This window comes from Cydia strobilella, chromosome 15 (genome assembly GCF_947568885.1).
Source record: "Cydia strobilella chromosome 15, ilCydStro3.1, whole genome shotgun sequence".
In the NCBI taxonomy this organism is placed as follows: domain Eukaryota; kingdom Metazoa; phylum Arthropoda; class Insecta; order Lepidoptera; family Tortricidae; genus Cydia; species Cydia strobilella.
This window is the reverse complement of record NC_086055.1, coordinates 15,734,742-15,756,366: the sequence shown is the minus strand read 5'-3', so window position 1 is coordinate 15,756,366 and position 21,625 is coordinate 15,734,742. Positions and strand designations below refer to the sequence as shown.

The 21,625-nt window shown below is 39.9% G+C and overlaps 2 protein-coding genes across 2 annotated transcripts; both read right to left on the bottom strand.

Moving 5' to 3' along the window:
• Window positions 1-1,165: 1,165 nt before the first annotated feature.
• On the bottom strand, window positions 1,166-7,226 carry LOC134747674 (pancreatic lipase-related protein 2-like). Its single transcript, XM_063682284.1, has 7 exons — window positions 7,154-7,226; window positions 6,610-6,753; window positions 5,992-6,251; window positions 4,750-4,861; window positions 3,418-3,660; window positions 3,112-3,234; window positions 1,166-1,356 (listed from the first exon to the last, which is right to left on the bottom strand). Exons 1-7 carry the CDS (start codon window positions 7,158-7,160, stop codon window positions 1,196-1,198), a joined length of 1,050 nt encoding a protein of 349 aa, XP_063538354.1. The 5' UTR covers window positions 7,161-7,226; the 3' UTR covers window positions 1,166-1,195.
• A 6,248-nt stretch (window positions 7,227-13,474) lies between these two features.
• LOC134747817 (ionotropic receptor 75a-like) lies at window positions 13,475-21,164 on the bottom strand. The gene is made up of 8 exons (XM_063682455.1): window positions 21,022-21,164; window positions 20,065-20,202; window positions 18,819-19,036; window positions 17,161-17,363; window positions 16,468-16,497; window positions 15,607-15,751; window positions 14,589-14,700; window positions 13,475-13,896 (listed from the first exon to the last, which is right to left on the bottom strand). The coding sequence occupies exons 1-8, from the start codon at window positions 21,162-21,164 to the stop codon at window positions 13,659-13,661; spliced, it is 1,227 nt and encodes a 408-aa protein (XP_063538525.1). The 3' UTR covers window positions 13,475-13,658.
• Between the last annotated feature and the right edge of the window lie 461 nt (window positions 21,165-21,625).

Below are 21,625 nucleotides of genomic sequence, written 5' to 3'. Positions count from 1 at the left end.
TTGTTAACTCCGGAAGCTCTACAGCCATCGGCAAAGTATTTCACAATGTTAACTGAAATAAATCAACAACAAAAATGTTACTGACTTAAAATAAAGGAAGCCTTCACGCAGGAGGCGTATTCTGGTTGTTATAACAGGTTATGAATTTGATCTAGATTTTTTATGGATATGACGGTCCTGTCAGTGTCAAAAGAGAAGTTTCTGTACCTACGTTTCTGATTTATTTATTTTCAAAAACATGTCCGGCGCATAGCGGAGGCGATATTTTGGAGAAGCGGGAGCATTGCACCAAACCGTGACGAGTGGCGGAAGAAAGAGGAGGCCTTTGTCCAGCAGTGGGACACTAAATAACCTATAATAGTACATTACGATACTAGTGCGAAGTAAAATAGGAAATTCGAAACGAGTGGCGATAAATCGACACAAGTTGCGGATTACCTATTCGCACATGTATCGTACAACGTTTTACAGTACATTTAAATTTTCGACATAGTTGAGTGATGTGCTAATTATCGCACTAGTGCGGTAAAATCATCATTCGCTTGCCCTTGTCCCATTCACTTGGGGTCGGCGCAGCATGTCTTTTTCTTCCATACCTCTCTGTCACCCGTCATCTCATCATTCACTTGCGTTAGTTTCATATCATCTTTCACACAGTCCATCCACCCACCACTACTACTAAATACCACTACTAATCCTAGTGCGTTAAATTGCACCATAATTATGTACTGTAAAAAACATTGAACTATTATTACTACGTATAGAACCGGCACAGAGAACCAGTATTTTGCGCCATGCGTTGTTGACGGCCGACAACAAATAGTAGGAAGCGGAGCGTGAATCTCGCGACCTAAACACGTAAGCGCCATGAATTTCACAGCGCTTATGACGTTTTGGTCGCGTGGTACAGGTCGCGATTGCGACAATTTCATTGTTTAGTATGGTTTATCTATAGTAATAATTGAAGGAAAAATTGAAGGGAAGCGTGGTAGCGGTAAAAGGCGCACATCATGGACTGGAAATATAAGAGACTGGTTAAAAGTGAAGAGCATAGATAGACTAATTCGCATGACTGAACATAGAGAGACATATAGACATATGGTCGCCGACCTCCTGGACGGAGATGGCACGTGAAGAAGAAGATAGTAATAATAACTCAATGTATAAAACAAGCATTTATTACAGTAAATCATAGTCATTTGATCCCACTGCCAGCTGCTCTCAGTCCAAAAGGCGCGCTAGCCGCTGTGTTGAAGTAATACATGCCAGGACTGCCCGCACTGTTGCCCATGTAAGCTACCTCGTTCGCGGCACACAAGCCGTTCTGGAACAGAGTGCGGTTCTCACATTTGCGGGCTGAAATCAGAGAAAGGTTAAGTTAGGGACAAAAGTATACTAACACTTTATATCTGCTTACAGTTTATAATTTGCAAAGTATAGTGTCTCTACTTTAATTTCCTGATGACTGTATTTTACAGTTTAATTTAACACCAGGCCGAATTTAAACTGTTGTGAGACATACTAACATTAAATAATTTCACGGTTTAGACTCACTACGGTTGTCGTGAACGCTGCTCGCACTATTAATGCTTGAGAAAGGAGACCTAGGCCCTCCAAAACATGTCGCGCGGGTGACTAAAACAAGTGAGTCTAAACCGTGAAATTATTTATTGTTAACACCAGACCTTATTAGTACCTCATACCATATTAGTCTTAATACTTTACAATGTTGTTTTTCCGAAATACGTAAATTGACCGAATCATACAGGATTCTCAACGTTTCCACTTTATTAAGGCTGATGCTTGGGGAACATGTCCATACTACATGACCAATTTTTCACAATTTTGTATCAAGAATCTACTCTTCATCTGTCCCTCATTGTTGTTTCGAAAGCTTAGCCGTCAAATAGTAAAGTGCATACAATCGAGTCCTTTTAACTACCGACCCGCCCCGGCTTCGCACGGGTTACACAAAACCTTATTAACAAATTATACACCTAAACCTTCCTCAAGAATCACTCTATTGATAGGTGAAAACAGCATGAAAATCCGTTCAGTAGTTTTTGAGTTTATCGCGAATATGCATGCATACATACAAATAGACGTGGCGGGGGACTTTGTTTTATAAAGTGAAGTGACTATATACGCAAAAGGCTCATAAAAGTGTACATCAGGAGCATAGCACTGTACGGAAGTGAAACGTGGACAATGAGGCAATATGATAGGAAGAGGCTGGAGGCTTTTGAGATGTGGTGCTGGCGTCGAATGGCAAAGATAAGTTAGACTGAAAAGAAAACCAACGAAAAGGTTTTACGTATAGCAGGAGAGAAGAGGAGTTTGTTTAGAACTATAGATAATAGATGAGGAAAGATCCTTGGGCACCTTCCTGATACGACACGACGAATTTATCATAAACATCATAGAAGGAAAAGGACGTAAGTATGTTTATTGTATCACAAACATTAGGTAGGTATCTTGACATGTAAATGGAAAAACAATTTATAACACACATGTCAAACAAAATAAAACATTACAAAGATCTTAACCTAAACTAGAACCTAACAAACACAAAAACTATTCACAAAATGCGCCCCGCGCCCCTCCAGATGCAAAGGAGCCCATCACGCTCGCCGCGTTGCCACGTTGAACAGCGATGGACAACCTTTGCAAAAGGAACGACCCGGAGCGAGGGTCATGACCACTCTCCCGCAACCGTCTGCCCACCTCCCCAATAAAAGTCTTGGCCTCAGCACACCAACAGCCAGTGGTTTCCACGGCAAGAGGGACAAATAGGTAGTGCGCCAACACCGCATACTTTTCCCGCTTCCGAGCCGCCGCTAGCTCAGCCGCTGCCCCCGCCGAACGCACGGTGCGGCTAATATGCGAAGCAGCAAAAGTGTTGACGCACGTGGCGTCCCAAAAAGAAAAGTAGAAGCAAAGAGGAAGAAGGGAAGAGCAAGGAGAGCGTACATGCATCAAATAAAGGAAAAACTTAACGTCGTGTCGTATCAGGCTGTCAAAGAGAAGGCAGAGGACTGCCAAACATGGAAATTGCTCCACCGACAAGAGTCTTACTCTTAAATATATGATGATGACGAAAAGGGTACTTACCAGGGAAAACATCTGGCGCATTAATGGCTTCAGCTAAGAGTTCCCAAGCCCGGGTGTGATCACACGTGGCTAATAAGCAGCCTGGCTGCGTCATGCCGCCATTAGGATAGAAGTCTTTATGTCCTGGGGAGTAATGGTGAAAATTACACTTTTACAGCACTTTTCCGATCGGTCCGAGCGGTCCAACGGCGCACCCACATTCACATTACTAAAGCAAGGCCCTGCAGGATCCAGGCCTGATATACGGGACGCTTACTGGCTTGCGTTGTTTTGGAAATAAATAAAGGGATAGAAGGAATCGTTTACCTACAGGCTCTTTAATCCCCAGCATGCCTGCATTCGTGTGCACAACGTCGACATACGCGGCATCGCTGCGATCCAACCGCGCGCCAGCGTCAACTTTACTGAAGCAGGGTCCCGCAGGATCCAGGCCCGTTATACGGGACGCTTGCTGGCCGGTGTTCTGTTGGAGTCGCTTGCCGGCAACGCCGGCGATGTGGGCGCCGAGACTGTGGCCAATTAGGATCAGTTTTGAAGGGTCTTGGCCGCCTGAAAGGTTTGAGGTTACGAATGAGCGTTTCTAGAGTATATCTTCAAGTATAAAGTAGGCCGCGACCATTTGTCACTAGGTACAGTTTGTGTTGACTAAAAGTACCGTTCGGATTCAGACGCATTTCTGCCGCAAATGTCAAAAATCCGGGCAGCAACATTCTGACAATTACTGCAGCAATGCAGTTGGCAGTAATGTCGCGCTGCAATACTGCGGAAGTTATGTGAATAAAGTATGTTACATGACAGTCTCATGTACCCAATTCTTGTGAGTGTTATAAAACATTTGCTTTCTATGCGCGTTATGGATGACTCACGATAGACCGGGCCGGGGCCGGGCCAGAGCTTAAGGAGCTTCGTTTTCTATGGAAAGCACCACGTGATCACCGATCAGCCGTCATAGAAAACATGTCGGACGCCTCGGCCCGGGCTCGGCCCGGTCTAGCGTGAGTTATCCTTTACTCTACATAAGTAAAAGTAGTTAAGAAGTTTTAATACAGTACTCGCCTTCAACAAGCTCACTTAGGAAGTTGCCAAGTTTTTCCCCGATGAACCGAGCGTGTGTTGACGCACTGAAATATTCATAAGATATCGCCCTTCTTCTAGAGCGTTTCTAGAGTATATCTTCAAGTATAAAGTAGGCCGCGACCATTTGTCACTAGGTACAGTTTGTGTTGACTAAAAGTACCGTTCGGATTCAGACGCATTTCTGCCGCAAATGTCAAAAATCCGGGCAGCAACATTCTGACAATTACTGCAGCAATGCAGTTGGCAGTAATGTCGCGCTGCAATACTGCGGAAGTTATGTGAATAAAGTATGTTACATGACAGTCTCATGTACCCAATTCTTGTGAGTGTTATAAAACATTTGCTTTCTATGCGCGTTATGGATGACTCACGATAGACCGGGCCGGGGCCGGGCCAGAGCTTAAGGAGCTTCGTTTTCTATGGAAAGCACCACGTGATCACCGATCAGCCGTCATAGAAAACATGTCGGACGCCTCGGCCCGGGCTCGGCCCGGTCTAGCGTGAGTTATCCTTTACTCTACATAAGTAAAAGTAGTTAAGAAGTTTTAATACAGTACTCGCCTTCAACAAGCTCACTTAGGAAGTTGCCAAGTTTTTCCCCGATGAACCGAGCGTGTGTTGACGCACTGAAATATTCATAAGATATCGCCCTTCTTCCATCAAGGGCTAACACCTAGAATGTGTAATGTACTTTCATTATACAGGAAACTAGCATATTTAAGTATAAAACTCCAATGAGATATAAAAATAGTAAATATATATATATAATGTGGAAAAAATGTATGGGCCCTGGAGGGAAAGTGCCTTAAAACCTTAAGTTAGCTCACTTTACTTAAAGGAAACATTCTTTTATTTATTTTTTAAATAAAGAAGTCTGTATTCACAGACTTTTTTTGAAATTCACTTGTATCGCCTGGGAATCGAACCGACTGAAGAAAAAAAACTTTTGCTGTTTTATTCAACTAGTGTGTTAATGTTAAAATTTCTTCAAGAAACATTAGGTCTTACACTCGTCTGTCGTACAAAATATCCATAAAATCGCGTATTTAGTATTTTTTGAATTTTTAGCCGATTCGATTCCCGGATGAGGGAAGCGAAATTAAAAATTCTTTGAATGCAGTTTTGCCTTTAAGTAAAATGAGCTAACTTAAAGTATAGAGGTACCTACTTTCCCTCGGGCCCATGAATTTTTTCCACACTCTATCTAACGGGTCACTCACGTAATTTTGGCCGAATTTTGCTCAATATGTGACATGGTATAATTATGTACTCTATTTTCAAGTTTCGTTGTCGTTTTGTTTGTTGTTGTTGTGTATTTTAGTACTGTTTTAAGGCAAACTTTTAAAGGTGGATTTAGATAAGTAGATTTTTTTGTCTCTCAAATCGAAGCGGTTATTTAGTAAACACAAACCAATGAAAATATTGCTCATTTAAATTGGTCATCTAACATGCTAACGGTGAATTAAGATAATAAAAAAAAAACATTCTATGTATTACCAATCTCCAGAAAACAAATATCAAATTACAAAATTACAAAATTTTAAAAACCGCGTAGAAATATTATGTTTTATAACACCCGTGTGTCTAGCACAATATAAACTAAGTATACTAATATATTAAATATATTAATAACGGGTCACTCACGTATTTTAAGTCGAAAAACCAATGCAAGCTCCTGATGATACTCCTCGGTACGGAGTGAAACATCGAGCATTTTCGACTTAAACCACGTGAGTGACCCGTTATTAATATATTTAATATGTCTGTGCTGTCTCACGGAAGTTTTGTTAAGTATACGAATACCTTATAGCTCCCTTTCTTTAAATACTCAGGAGCTAAAGCATTCACCATCCATCCATCAGAGCTCTCCAGAAAACCATGGACAAGTACAACTATCGTTTCGGCATCGGACATAAGCCTACTAAGCCTTTTCGCAGCCGTCATGTTGTATTTGATGTTCCCGTTTTTGGTGATGTGGTCTATGGTTATCTCTTGGTAGTTTGTCCGGTTCTTTTCTTGCATCTGCTCGTAAGTTATGCCGAGCAGACTTTTCAATGTGCCACCTGACAGGAATTAGTGATGTTAATCGTTATATACATATTTGAAAATATACACGGTGGCTAAAAATAAGTGCATTCCCGTTGCCAGGGAGGTTTTGGGGTTATACTGAGCAACTTTTACAAAGGGACCAACCCCGAAATCGCAAAAAAAATCTGTTTCATACATTTTGGCTGGTCCATTTTCTATGGAAGGGTAATTTTTTTTTCGCGATTTCGTGGTTGGTCCCATAGTTAAAGTTGCTTAGTATAAACCCAAAACTTCCCTCGCAACGGGAATGCACTTATTTTTTAGCCAACCTAACGGCCTACGGTAAACTTCCGCCCCCCTCCGGTCCCGCGACCTGTGAAGCCGATGACTTACATCGATCAGAACCGGCGGCGATGATGGGGTGCAGTACAGGCAACGCCGCGTCATATAGTGAGCTGAGACTGAACTTGGCGGCGTCGGGTGACGTCACGCCGAACACGCTCTCTACGAGGCAGCAGATTACAGCTGCGTATTGCACTGCAATCATTAATATCATATTAGGTACCTGCGCCAGAAAGGACCTGGCCGAATTGACGCATTGACGACCCCTCTGTCTATGTTTGAAATAAGACAGTCCTTTGACACACTATATCTAAAACTCCATCACCTAGTTAAAATGCGTCAATTCACTCATTTCCTTTAAGTTTAGATGAAGAAAAATATGAAATGCTATGGTATATTACCAATAGAACAATAACGTTTTTACATTCAAAATTACATCACTAGAACTATAATTCTTACTAAAAACTTAGAACTACAGTTATGCAACTACTCCACATCAAACTGCAAATTGCGTTTAGTTCATGTTTGTTTTTTTCTAAAACAAATAATATTAAACGTACGTAATATAATATTAATATTAAAAAGTGAAACTCACCACGCATACCGCTCAGCACTAATCAGCATCACATAATAATACCCTTTAATAATCGCCTAGCCATATAATAGCCGTCCCACCGGCATAAAGCCAGCTAACGAGCAGACTCAAAAAAAAAAAACGCCATTGAAACATAACTAGTTCGAAATTCGAACGGAAAAAGATAATCCGATTTTAGATAGTTACACTTGTAACTGGCCGTTAAGCCTAGTTCGGACTACGTTAGTAATTTAGTCGAATGGCGAGTATTACGTGTCCGAACACCAAAAATTTAGTAGAGTCATAGACATAGTACCTATATAGTAGTTATAGACATGAAACCGAGCGACCAGGGGTAAGAGTAAGACATATTCATGTATTGACAGGTTAATGTATGTCAGCATAATCCTTTCCTCTTTCACTCTTATAAATTTCGGTATTTCGCCATCGTCTCCTTCCTATGCCGCCATAACCAGACCATGAAAAAGAACCCGGTCGGTGATAAGGACAAAGCATGGCACTATTTTCTCTTTCCTCTTATAGGAATCGCAATAAGACTATCTTTCTCTATCAAAGAGTGTCAGGCCCTTGAGTAGAGTAGATTAGTCAGTGAATTAGTCGAGTGGATTCTATTTTTTCTGGCGAGTAAGCCTCCCCCCACCAATTACTAATCTACTCGACTAAACTTTTGGTGTTCAGACAAGTTTAGTAACTAAAATATACTCGCTACTCGACTAAATTCTGCAGTCTGCAGTGCGAACGATTTTTGGTCAGTTGATCGATTTTATTAACCGAAATATCGCCACTCGACTAAATTACTAACGTAGTCCGAACTAGGCTTTAGAGAAATTAAGAGGATTTTTAACATGAAAGCGCATTTCCCGGAAAAATCCAGGGTCAGAGTTCACTGGTAATCTCGAACGATCCATAATCTACACTTTATGCGTTTGATTCGAGCGGTATTAGACTTTAAATGAATGGTATAAGGTACATACAATGGCTTTATAAGGTTTGTTTGGCAATACTTTTCGCTGTTGAATGTTAATCCCGTATTGAAAACTTTTCGCGCATTTTGGATTTAATGATGCGATTTAAAATCGTACAGATATGTAAGCCTTTGTTGTGGGTTCACTTGTTATTAACGGGAAAATAATTACTAATAAATAATGTAACAAACTAACAATCAAGATTCACGGGCAAGTGATGTCAAAATGAGATCACATCAGTTTGTAAATTTGAATATGCCTTGAATTCCCCTTCCCACGTGACCGCCGTCATACGTGAGACGGGGACAGATGGGAATGATTCATATGAATGCACCGATGCACCTTGAATTAATAAATAAAATTGTAAATAATAATAATAAAGTCATTTATCACAAAAACAAACTAACAGCAACAGACAAAAAAAATGCACAATTGATGTAAATTCTATAGGGTTGTTGACTGTATACCTATATTAAAAAATTATTAAATTATAAACTGGCTTGACTTGACAGTCAACTACCCTGTAAGGGCTATAAGAAGTAAATAAAGTGTGAATTTCTCTTATATGACTACCAATAGTAAAACATCACGGGACTGACACAAATTGACCGCGTCCCATGGTAAGCTAAGCTCAATGTGGTTTATATGTAGGTGCAGTGAGCTGCGAAATTGCATTTAAATACGTAAAGAAACATCCATAATTCAAGAACAAATATTTGTGACGAGATTCGAATTCTTGGCCTCCTTGGGAAGGCAGGGTTTCTACTGTATAGACTAGCAGGCCCTTCATATTCACCATAGCTTTGACGTAACTTTTACTTACTTAATTACTTAATGGCGCACTAAACTTTGAGTCTTGGTTTCTAGCAAGTCGTAACTTTTAAATTACAAAATATTTTATAAGCGAAGTCGACTCCACATACTCCCCTGTTCCCCAATCACATGCCGATGTGATCATAATAGTATCTCGCCATCGGCATACTGTTTTGTTTCCGGTATAACACAATGAGATTGTATCAAATCCACAGCGATTTACCAAAGGCTTTAGATTTGTACAAAATGTATGACACGTGGAGCTGTTTACATTTAATGTAGTGCCTAGTTTTTTATACCTTGATTGATAAATTTATAGACGCTCAATTTGGCTTACGGTGTTAGATCTCATTTAATTTTCATGTCGATAGATGGCAGTGAATTTACTGTGGCTACAACTATGGATGGTATAGAAAGGATGCCAATCTCTTATGGCAGAATTGTTGCAAAAGTGACCGCTTTCAGCTTTAAATAATCTCTCCGGTGGCGCTAGTTAGGCTCTGGGACATGAGTATAACATGAACCATAATATAAGGCAACAAATAACCCGACCAAATTACGTAAGTTGTTTTTGGTAGTATTTCGGTGTATGGTGGCGCCGCCTAATTACTGTTTTTTGATGGACACTTTTCATACATAGAGATTTGGCTCCTTTATATAGTCTCCATGGCTACAACATTTACTATGACAGTATCGCTCTATCCTATTATATCCTCTTTGGTATAATGAACGTGCATTACCCATTCTATAGTTGCTGGCCCTGGTTGCCATATTCTTTGAATATTTCAGCGCGTCAACACACGCTCGGTTCATCGGGGAAAAACTTGATAACTTCCTGAGTGAACTTGTTGAAAGTGAGGTGCGTAATCAAACTTCATAACGACTTTCTTACTTGTGTGGTAACGCGCTTGGAAAGCAAATGCTTTGTAACACTCATTTAATACTTCAACTGCCCCTCGCTTTCACAGACATGGGTCGATACGTCCGTGCATTACAGGTAATGCACAAATGTATAGCCATCCATTTCTGACGTCACGTAGACGTGACAGAGTAGTATGACGGTGCATGTCATATGTAATGCACGGACAGTAAAAGTGTTGTCATATTATAAGTGCGTAGGAATAAGAATGTGTTACGAGTTACGATGTTTTTGGCCACTTTGGCTGTAAGCACCAGTTTGATGCTGATTGTATTTATCATGAGGGTGCGTAGCCAACGTGCAATCGATAACGCTCCGTAGCGAACGAAACGCAATTGTCACTGTCGCACTAGTGGGGAAGATTGATAGAGAGAGACGACTACGATACTCTACGGAGCGTTAACGATTGGCACGTTGGCTACGCGCCCTGTTTTCAATATACAAAAAGTATTATATTAGTCTGTCGAAGTAAACCAAGCAAAGAAACTACTATAAGTAATATGAACCGCTTTCTCAATTTCAAACAGTTTTTGCGAAAAACTTGACACAGTTGAGAACAATATTTTGAAATGTCTCAAGAGTAGTATGACGGTGCTTGTCACATATGTAATGCACGGACAGTAAAAGTGTTGTCATAGTATAAGTGCGTAGGAATAAGAATATGTTACGATGTTTTTGGCCACTTTGGCTGTTAGCATCAGTTTGATTGATGCTGATTGTGTTTATCATCTGTTTTCAATATATAATAAGTATTATATAAATCTGCCGAAGTAAACCAAACAAAAACCCACTATAATATGAACCCGATTGCTTCCTCAATTTTTCACACAAAAAAAGTTCTTGCGAAAAACTTGGCACATTTGAGAAAAACATTTTGAAATGTCTCACGTTTTATAGCACACGACTATTTGTGCAATGCAAATTGAACCTTAAACTGACTGGAGTTTGAGTAGAATTCTACAATACATCAACAAATTTTCTTAGGCCAACTTTGCAAGACGGTTTCGACACTTTGTAAAAAACCGGCCAAGTGCGAGTCGGACTCGCGTTCCAAGGGATCCGTACATTACACAATTTAAACAATGTGTTTTTTATGTGAAACGTGAGTAAAATGTCATTAAAAAACCCGTAGGGGTCGGATCAAAAACTAAGTAATTAAGTCCGACTCACGCTTGACTGTAATTTCTAATAGGTTTTCCTGTAATCTATTTTGTGTATTTTTTTCAAAATTTTAGACCCAGTAGTTTCGGAGATAAAGAGGGGGAATGGTCATTTTTTGCCTATTTTCTTGAATAACTTCCTGTTTATCCTTAAATTATTAAAAAAAAAATTTGAGGTTCTTACAATGAGCTCTTTCATTTAACTTTATATAACACGAGTTTGAAAAACTTTATTTTTTAATTTTCTCATTTACCCCCAAAAGTGGCCCCCATGTTTAAAATTCATTTGTTTACGTTACATGTACGTCTTTGGGTCACAAACTTACATATGTACACCAAATTTCTACTTAATTGGTCCAGTAGTTTCGGAGAAAATAGGCTGTGACAGACGGACAGACAGACAGACGCACGACTGATCCTATAAGGGTTCCGTTTTTTCCTTTTGAGGTACGGAACCCTAAAAAATTGCCCCATAGAAATCCCAATATTATTTCAGTTTAAATGGTGGTTATTAAGGGAAATGTCTAATCAAAACTTTGCCCAACATTTTAAAGTTGCAAAGAAATTTGCAACCCCCATAAATAAAAGACTTGCTTCATTTGTTCAGCTATTTTTACAAGCTTTTACTTATTTAACTTGCCCTGTTAGTATGCGTTAGTTAGTTAGTGTGGGTCAAATCTTGGAAGCTAAATCTGACCCAGTTCCCTATTTCAGAATTAGCTGAAATTTTGCATATATATTATGTAAGTCGGATGACAATGCAATATTATGATGACATGGAGCTGGAGCTGATCTGATGATGGAGACAGCAGATGGAGGTGGCTATGGTGAACTTTAAGAAGCAGTCGCAATAAACGGTTGCAACACATGACAGCAGGCTTCAAGCCGTGCTCCGTGTTAAATAAATAAAAATAAATAAAATAAAATCACTTTATTTCAGACAATAGTCCATATAAAAAATTATGCTATAATGTTATTATCTAACTTAAACTAAGTTGCTTCAGTCGCCGTAGTCTTATATTTATTCTATATTAATTTTACGATTACTGTCACCTGTCACGTATATGTTTTACTTTTTGTTCTCGCTATGGTGAACGGATGACCAGTTACGAAAAATGGGGCTGTACAGGCTCTCGGAGACGGTCTTAAGTATTAGATTGTCTGAGTTTCTCAATCTCTCCCAGAAACCTGCTATCCGACTTCTGATGATGGCGAAGAAGTCGGGCACCCCTGCCTTAAAGTTAAAGTCAGTATAACTTGATTGTTGATATATTTCAGTAAACATTGAGAAATACTTTGCCGTACTTTACCGATCGCTGCAGAGCTTCCCGAGAATGTTTACAATAGAAATAAACTCTTCAACTGTTTGAACTTGTTGGGAAATGTTTAATTGTGAGTATATTTAAGGTTGGAGCCTTCTAAGTTTTGTTGTTTTTTCCCTCGTTTACTTGTAGGTGTTCATATTTTTGTTGTGCTGTACAATAAATTGAATATATGTTAATAAAAACATGCACTTTGTCAGGATGTAGGTAATAGGAACAAAAAAAAATCGATTTTTAATATAGGTACCTATATTAAAGAATGCAAGTAAAAAAGCTAGTAAAAAAGCTAGCAACGGGAATGCACTTATTTTTTTGCCACCGTTTATACTAAATTTAAAAGAGAAACAAAATAAATTGCTAACTAGAAAAAATACACAATAAAGGCAAATCATACATTTATTATTGGGCAACTAAGGGCCATAGATTACAGACACATACACACAGTAATTATATCTTAGAAACTGAAAATCATTTAGGCGACTGCGTCACCTGTTCCGGTGTAGGATTTGACAGGTTCCCACGGAACCGCCGAAATACCACATCATTCGGCCAGAAATCCGCGCTCGCGATGGTTTCCAACACCAGCAACTGCGGCACGCGCACCACGAACGAGCTGGTGTGCACGTAATGGCGGGATCGCAGCTAATGGCTCCTCTACACGATGACCCAGCGCGGGACCAGCGAGATGGCCATGGTTCCTCTACACGATGGCCCAGCGCGGGACCAGCGAGATGGCCATGGTTCCTCTACACAATGGCTAAGCGCTGGACCAGCGAGATGGCCATGGTTCCTCTACACGATGGCTAAGCGCTGGACCAGCGAGATGGCCATGGTTCCTCTACACAATGGCTAAGCGCTGGACCAGCGAGATGGCCATGGTTCCTCTACACGATGGCTAAGCGCTGGACCAGCGAGATGGCCATGGTTCCTCTACACGATGGCCCAGCGCGGGACCAGCGAGATGGCCATGGTTCCTCTACACTATGGCCCAGCGCGAGACCAGCGAGATGGCCATGGTTCCTCTACACGATGGCCCAGCGCGGGACCAGCGAGATTGCCATGGTTCCTCTACACGATGGCTAAACGCTGGACCAGCGAGATGGCCATGCGATTATTGAGAGCACGCACTATGATAAGCCACGTGTAGATGCGTACGGACCATCGCTTGCCCACTACCTTTGATGTGCGGACGAAAAACCGACACCGTGGCCATCCCATCGCCATCCCGCCGTGCCATAAGCCATCCGACACCACTACCCCTACACGCGGGCACATCTTAGTGGGCCAGTATGATGGTCCATCGTGTAGAGGAGCCATACAATATATCTAGTTCACATACGGCCAAACCTTATACCTATTATAATGCACTCTTTCAGCTAACAATATGAAGCCGCACAGCACATATCCTAATGCCAGTAACATTAGCGGTTTTCCGACGAGTCCAATGTGCGCTTGGAAGTGCGAGCTGACGCAAGTTTCACTGAAATGTTGGAACGTGTGCGGAGACACTCTCTCTAGAGAGAGTAATCTCTGTAGCACGCCGGTTTCTCGGGCCCGCAGTGTGCTGTTGAAAAATAAAACTGATTTAAACTTTCCCAATTATTGCAAATTATTATTTACTTAAACGGGACTTAATTGCGTGTAATTAAACTAAAATTACCTCCGATGTTTCGAATACGACACGTCTTCGTGGTCCCGGATAAATAAACTGGCTAAAGTTGACAACGACATCTATTCTATCTGCGCGAGTTTTTCGGATTTTTTTTCCACACAACACTCGCGATGTGATATTATAGTTTCAACCGGTGATATTCGTTTACGCTTAACTACATACGCGATAGTCTTATTTAAGTACATAATAATAATAATAATAAAATAATAAAATAAAATCATTTATTTCAGACCGAGCTGATCCATAGTTTGTTAGTTACAGAGTATCTTAATAACTATGTTAGTGGCACAATACAAAAACAATAATGTAAGCCTTGGTACAGTCGCCGTCAGATATATCGAAGCGGCCAAGGTGCTCAAAAATATCTGAACACGCACTCCAACGCCTTGACAATAGAGGCGTGTTCAGATATTTGTGAGAGCCTCGACCGCTCCGATATATCTGATGGCGACTGTACAAAAGATTTTAACTTGAGACTCAATAATTTTATAAAACAACTTGTCCGCTAATTATACAGAAAAAATCGTATCGTGTGCAAAAAAATACACCATTAAAAAAACAACAGTTGAGAAATACTTCTTTACCTGATTTTGAATTCCTCAATGTATTTGAATTGTTTGGAAGTAGCAAGGTATTTGAGGACGTTGGAAAACATATCAACTTTAATGAGATCACATACTTCAGACTTGGTGAACGCTTAAAAATAAAGAAAAAAATAATTATAATTATCTGTGAATGTTACCGTAAAAACCCGTAATGAAAACATGTTTTCTCACGTTAAAACAGGTTTTCTGTATCGCCTTAGTGAAAACTACTACTACTTACTTATAATACAAGCCTTATTCAGCTTACTATCTGACTAAGCGCCATTTGCACCATCCCACTAAACCGGGCAGTGTCAAATTGTACTGGTAACCATGGTAATTCCAGGTTTACCCGGTTCACACCGGGTTAGTGGAGTGGCGCAAGTGGCGTAGTTGATATGTGTAATATTGTACAATTTTTATTAATTTATTTATTAATACACAACTTTGGGAACAAATTAAATTATTTTATTATTTGTTCTCAAAGTTGTGTATAGATGGCAGCACCAATCTCTCTCGCCATATCGTAATTCCGTACGAAAATCGTATAGGTGTAAGCGCGTAGTACTCGCCCTTAGAGTTGGTCAAAGTCGCCTAGTCTTAGGCCAGGATTACACTTGTAAGTTTTACTTACGTAAGTAGGAACACAGCTATACTACAGAATGAGATATGAATATCGTTATCTCATTCTAGCAAATAGCTTTGTCTCTACTTACGTAAGTAAAACTTACAAGTGTAATCCTGGCCTTAGTAAGATGGCATGGGCATGTAGTCGAGAGATTAGGACCGGTTCCGCCGCGGCGGGGTGGCCTAGGGGTTCAAGGGGTTAGCCCGGATTGCTAAAGACGCCGGTTCGAATCCGCGGACTTCACCACAGGAGGGCTTCGTCACTTTTTATTTAATATATGACATCTATTTCAGTTTATTATTACATGACTGCCCAAAAGAGAGTGTAATGTTTTCACCGTTCATGTTTGTATGTATATGTATGTGAGTTTATTTATTTATTAATACTTACACTGTATCACAGCGGAATGTAAGGATACATAGTCGGATAGGAGAGCTGTTTTACCCGACTTTACCTCGGCGAGACCTGTGCTAATATTTACTACACGATGGTTGGTCAATATATTATGGATAAAGCTCAGGCGTTGAGAAGACATCTGAAATTAATAGTTAGAGTTAGACCAAGAAAAGTCTGCAGCGATTTTGATAGCATATGCAGTGCAAGTGTTATTTTAAACGTCAATCGTCTATGAAATTATGACGTATAAATAACACTTGCACTGCGTGTGCTATCAAAATCGCTGCACTTTTCTTGGTATAACTCTATTTGTTTTATCTCCAATTTTCGAATTATTATTGCCAAAAGCGGACCATCAAATGCCATTAGAATTGTTAGCGGGGTTCTGAACGTGCCCTAACTGACAGCGCGGCTGTCATCGGAGCGATCTGTCAAGATGGCTTCCCGCCAACAACGAGTAGCGTCGGGGTAGTACTATTAGCGTCGGTCTCGGCCAAGGGCCTGACACTCTTTGATAGAGAAAGATAGTCTTATTGCAATTCTTATAAGTAGAAAGAGAAGATAGTGCCATGCTTTGTTCTTATCACCGACCGGGTGGCATCATAGGTAGGAGGCGATGGCGAAATACCGAAATTTGTAAGAGTGAAAGAGAAAAAATCCTATGCTACCCAAATTTTATATGAATATTCTTTCTCTTACCCCAGGTCGCTCGGTCGCGCGTCTATAACTACTTGTATATACTATGTCTCGGCATTGTTGTATATCCAGTATCAAAAATAAATCGTTTACTCAAGACATAGTGCGTTTTAATGTTATTAGAATGTAGCCGGAACAGCGCTGAGGAATTTCACTTACTTTATTTATATGGAGATGCTCAGAGAGAACCTGAAAGAAAAAAGTAAATTGTCACTAATTTCATTTTTGATACAAACTTTTATCGCTGACTGTACTTTCTTATCAACACGTAAATAATATCCATCGAGATAATTCTAACAACCTCAAACACCTATCAAGTAAAATCTACCTATTTTTGTTAACGTAATATAAAAAAATGCAGTGTAAATCTCAAAACTTCATCAAAAAAATATTATTTTAGGCCACCACGTTTATGTTACTGACCACAAAAACAAAGGAAGTTTAGAATTGTATTTAATCTTAAACTCTCTACAATAACCACTTTCCTTATTTACAGTCGAATATATTTGTTAATTCGGCCTGTAAGTCTCAAAACCAATATTTACACATAAGTCAAAATTACAGATGAAGACAAATTATTAAATAACGCCATAAAAATACTCCTTTATCCTTATCATGAGTTTGACACCGACATCTCCCGCGTACTGACGCTGGTGCAAGCGAGATGCACTGGGTTTGAGTTGACATAACACGTTTTTTTTTTTTGACATAACACTCATGTAGTCCATGGGCCAGCTAGCCAAATTTAGGAAAATAGTATAATTTGGGGGTAGCAAATAATACTGATATCTTGGCTGGCCCATGGACTAATGGTGAGGGAACCTACTTATACTCTTATCACACGATTCGTACCTTGATTATACTAGCCACGGTATCCAACACGGCATGTTCATAGCTCTCGCCTAAAGTCTCCAAGTCCATCTCGTTGTCTATGTCATGCACTAAGTCGGAGAGTAAGGTAGAGGTATAGTAAGAATATAATATGTAGGAAAACATGAAGAAGCTTATGAACGCGATGCGACGCGAAGTTAATTCCATTGGGTTGATTGAAATGTCTGGAAAATAAATTTTTCGTTTGCTGTAAAACCGAACAAAAGTTACGTCGATAATATCGTTTAAAATTGCGATTACGAATAAAATTAATAAAATCAAATGGAGGAGTAAACACCCACACATGCGCGCACACACGCACACACACATATACACACACACGCGGGCACAGAATCACATAATTTTGTAATACCCACCTACCTAGTACCTAAGCAAATCCGTATTATCATTTGTATCTGTTAGGGAGACCTATTATTGGCTTCGTGATTGTATCCTAGTAATAAGTTTATACTGTTTGTAAAAGCTGTTGGTCTTCTAATAAAATAAAATAAATCTTCCAAAGATTTAGGCTCCATTTTGTATTTAACATTATGAATGCTAATACAGAACTATTTTTAGTGTATAACATTTAAAACTTTCGCGGTTTGAACACATATTAAATCACATTTAGAAACGGATCTATCGCGAAGTTATTTTGTTACCTTTTTATCGAAACGTCGGTAAATAAAGGTAACAAAATAAATTCGCGATAGACCCGTTTCTAAATGTGATTTAATATGTATTTTTAGTGTTCCGTGCAAAACTTTGTTTTGACAAACGGAACACATATGGGATCACTTCGGTCTTGCAAATCAGTTAAATGCGTTTTTCTCAGAGACCGTTTGACATAGATACCTACAATTTGAAACAGTTACAGCAATTACCACCACTAATATTGTAAATAAGTCAAAACCGCTTATTTCTTACTTTAGGGGGTAATTTAGGGGGTTGAGAGGGGTAACCTGTTTTTTTTTACAAATTTCGTACAGTCGCCATCAGATAAATCGGAGCGGCAAAGGTGCTCACAAATATTTGATTGAAGATTGAACATAAGAATTGAATTTAAGAGTTTGATGATAGCTTATCATGATAATATCTCATAACAGTATCAATCGAGGTCTAATTTCAGTTTTCAAAATGCCCGTTTTATTATTTTCTAATTGAAATTTACATCAGAGCCAAGTGAATGCAGTGGAAATGAGAGCGTTGAGAAGTGTGTGTGGTGTGAGATTACAAGATAGAATTAGGAACAGTGTGATAAGGGAAAAGTGTGAACTGAACGAAGATGTAGTGACAAAAACTGAGAAAGGTATGTTGAGATGGTTTGGACACGTGGAAAGAATGAGTGAAAGAAGGCTAACAAAGAGAGTGTATAAGGGAGAGGTAGAAACGGGAGTTGGAAGGGGCAGACCTCGGCGGACTTTCTCTGATCAGATCGGGGAAATCCTGAAGAAAGGGCAGGTCGAGAGCACCCTAAACCGGCGAGCGTATATGAGGAATGTTATGAAAGTGAAGGAAGCGATAGAGGCATGTCAGGATCGTAGCAAGTGGAAATCCGTGGTCTCTGCCTACCCCTCCGGAAAATAGGCGTGATTATATGTATGTATGTATGTATGTCTGAAATTTACAAAAACACGTACAATGCTGACAGATTATTCCAAACGCAACGAACAGCTCACTCCAAAAGTAGCACTTGAGGTTTTCTCCTGATATCTTCTGTTCAGCTCGGTTGAGGATATAAAACAGCACGGAGACCAGCAGAATCATGGCGGCTATAAAGTTCCACACTGGTGTCGAGAATGCTAGGCTGTAGAAGTGCTTGATGTCTGAGACAGGGTGACGGACGATGTATCCGAACCTGGAAGAACATATCAAATAAATGTGGTATTTCCTATAAAAAGGGACCTTATTGTCGATGGCGCTTACGCCATTATAAACGATGCTCCGATATAAATACAATGCCGCGCGACGCTGTGCGGCGTAAGCGCCATCTACAATAAGGTCCCTTATCATAGAAAATGCCCCAAATATTTTTTTGCCAAACATTTTTGATACAAGCGTTTATCGCTGACTGTACTTTTCTTTTGACAAGCAAATAGTAACCATCGAGATAATTCTAACAACCCCAAACACAGTTAGATGCGTTGTCATCATAACATTGCATTGTCATCCGATTTACATAGTATGCAAAAAATCAGCTCAATCGGAAATCGGGAAGTGGGTCAAATTCAGCTTCCAAGATTTGACCAACACTAAATACATAGTATACATACCGACTAACAGGGCTAGTTAAGATTTGTTGTTATATTTTCTAGTGTGATATATCATCCGAAACTAGCTTAAAAATGTGGCAGAAGGTGACGTGGTTATCATTAGCAAATGAGGACCAAATAAGCCCCCACCAAGTCGAGCAAGATAAACAAAGCAAGCTCTTTTCTCGAAGCTATTTATTTAATTTCATTTTACCTCTAACCGATTCTGGTTATAAGATCATAATTTCTAATATAACTGATCATAAACTGTCTAAAATATTTGCTTTATTTTCATAGGAGATTCACTAAGTAAATAAAACCCTACTTGAAAAATAAACTGTCTCTATCTTTAACAAATCGGTAATAAAAAAACTGGCCAAGTGCGAGTCGAACTCGCGCACCGAGGGTTTCGTACTTTTTAGTATTTGTTGTTATAGCGGCAACAGAAATACATCATCTGTGAAAATTTCAACTGTCTAGCTATCACGGTTTTTGAGATACAGCCTGGTGACAGACAGACAGACGGACAGCGGAGTCTTAGTAATAAGGTCCTGTTTTTACCCTTTGGGTACGAAACCCTAAAAACCAAACGTAGTACCTATACCTACGTACGACACACCATAATCGGACTTACTTCCACACCATTACAGGCGCAATTGGTGTGCAGTTAATCATGGGGATAGACAAAAGGGACCGAGGCTTGGCAATGATGTCCATGTTGACATACAAGCCCTTCTCGTTGTGGTGGTAAGGACACTCGGTATAGCTAATGCTGAAAAAAAAAGCAAACCCATGAGCAAAAACCACACAACTACGTCTTCTTCCAGTGCCATCTTCTACCGGAGGTCGGGTATCATGAGGGCTATACGGACTTTAGACACAACTAGGAGGCAAATTTAAATTTATATTTTTACATCAAAATGATATCTAAATGATTTCTTTTAGTTATCATTCAGGTTATCAATCTTGGATACAGTTTAATTTTACAATTTACAAGGCCCTGCAACTACTTAATCCTTTTAAATCAGCATCATTGGTCGTTTTCAAGGAGCTTACAAGTATTGCATGTTTCGGTCTGTCAGCAACACCACTGAAGAATTTGCAAGTTGCAGAACTCAAAGATCTTACTCAAAATTTCCGAGTATTTCTGGAAACTTACATGAAAAAATTCTTATGCAAGTTTTCACTTAAGAAGCTCCTGTTCAGATTAGGGATTATTGCTCAATGCTTAACTGCTGAAAACTGTTTTATTAATATTTGCGTCACTCATTGGCGTCTATTTCAAGTGTCATAGAAATCGAAACTGACTGTAAGATTAAGAAAGTTTGACAATAAACGTGCAGAAAACAAGCAATGCAAGCAGGCACGGTGGACAGGATATCATGTGCTCTATCGTTTGTGGAGCCGTCCCACATGGGCATTGGGTATCTGAGCCGCTTAGGGCGCCCCACTTCAGCATGTTCTCCTTGCTGCGGCCGACCCGGGAGCATAATCGGTTCAAGGCTTTCCAGATCGGCCACGGCTGTTTATGAATGCCACGGTGAATGTTTCCTTCATCAGACCTACTGGGTACTTATAATACTATAATTACTTGAACTTGTGAATCTCCTGCAGTAGCAGTAGAACCTTGCAGCCGACCTGCGTCTCCCGCCACAGGGGTTCATCGTTGCGTTCGTCTCGGAGTACCGTTATGCAGTCCGGTGTGGACGCTACGGTGAATGTTTCCTCCTGCATCAGACCTACTGGGTATTCGTGATTATAATCGCAATGAGCTACAGACCAAGTACAGTGAGCTGCGAAATTGCATGGAGAAATTATAAATGAATTCATTGACGACGCTTAGACGTAAGTACATTGTCATGGGAGGCTGCATAACTGTGTCAAGCTAGGCGTCGTCAAAAATTTTCGCGAGGTTTCATGTAATTTACATATACATTTTGAACCAACTGTGCCTGTCAACTTCGTTCGCGTGGTCTTTAGAGCTTTTAAATTGTTATACACGCTTTATTGTCGCCTTACGTCCTCCTCCACGTATATGAAGGAGTGCGTAACGGAGCAGGGAGTGTGAAAGAGTGGAAGAAGAGTGAGAGAAAATTAAAAAGTTAGAAGTAAAAGGGTCGTAAGTATCATCCCAGAGAGTGTTCTTGAATAGATATTAGCTTTATAAACCGGTATGGGGCAAGAGCATATTTTAA

Coding starts and splice junctions, on each gene's coding strand:
- LOC134747674 (XM_063682284.1), bottom strand. Junction 6,252..6,609: donor CGCCGCCGGTTCTGATCGAT/GTAAGTCATCGG, acceptor AATTCCTGTCAG/GTGGCACATTGAAAAGTCTG. Junction 3,235..3,417: donor GGGGATTAAAGAGCCTGTAG/GTAAACGATTCC, acceptor ATTACTCCCCAG/GACATAAAGACTTCTATCCT.
- LOC134747817 (XM_063682455.1), bottom strand. CDS start 21,164: ATGCAGGAGGAAACATTCACCGTAGCGTCCACACCGGACTGCATAACG. Junction 20,203..21,021: donor CAGGAGATTCACAAGTTCAA/GTAATTATAGTA, acceptor TTTTTTTTTCAG/CATTAGCTATACCGAGTGTC. Junction 17,364..18,818: donor TGGAATAATCTGTCAGCATT/GTACGTGTTTTT, acceptor TTTATTTTCCAG/ACATTTCAATCAACCCAATG.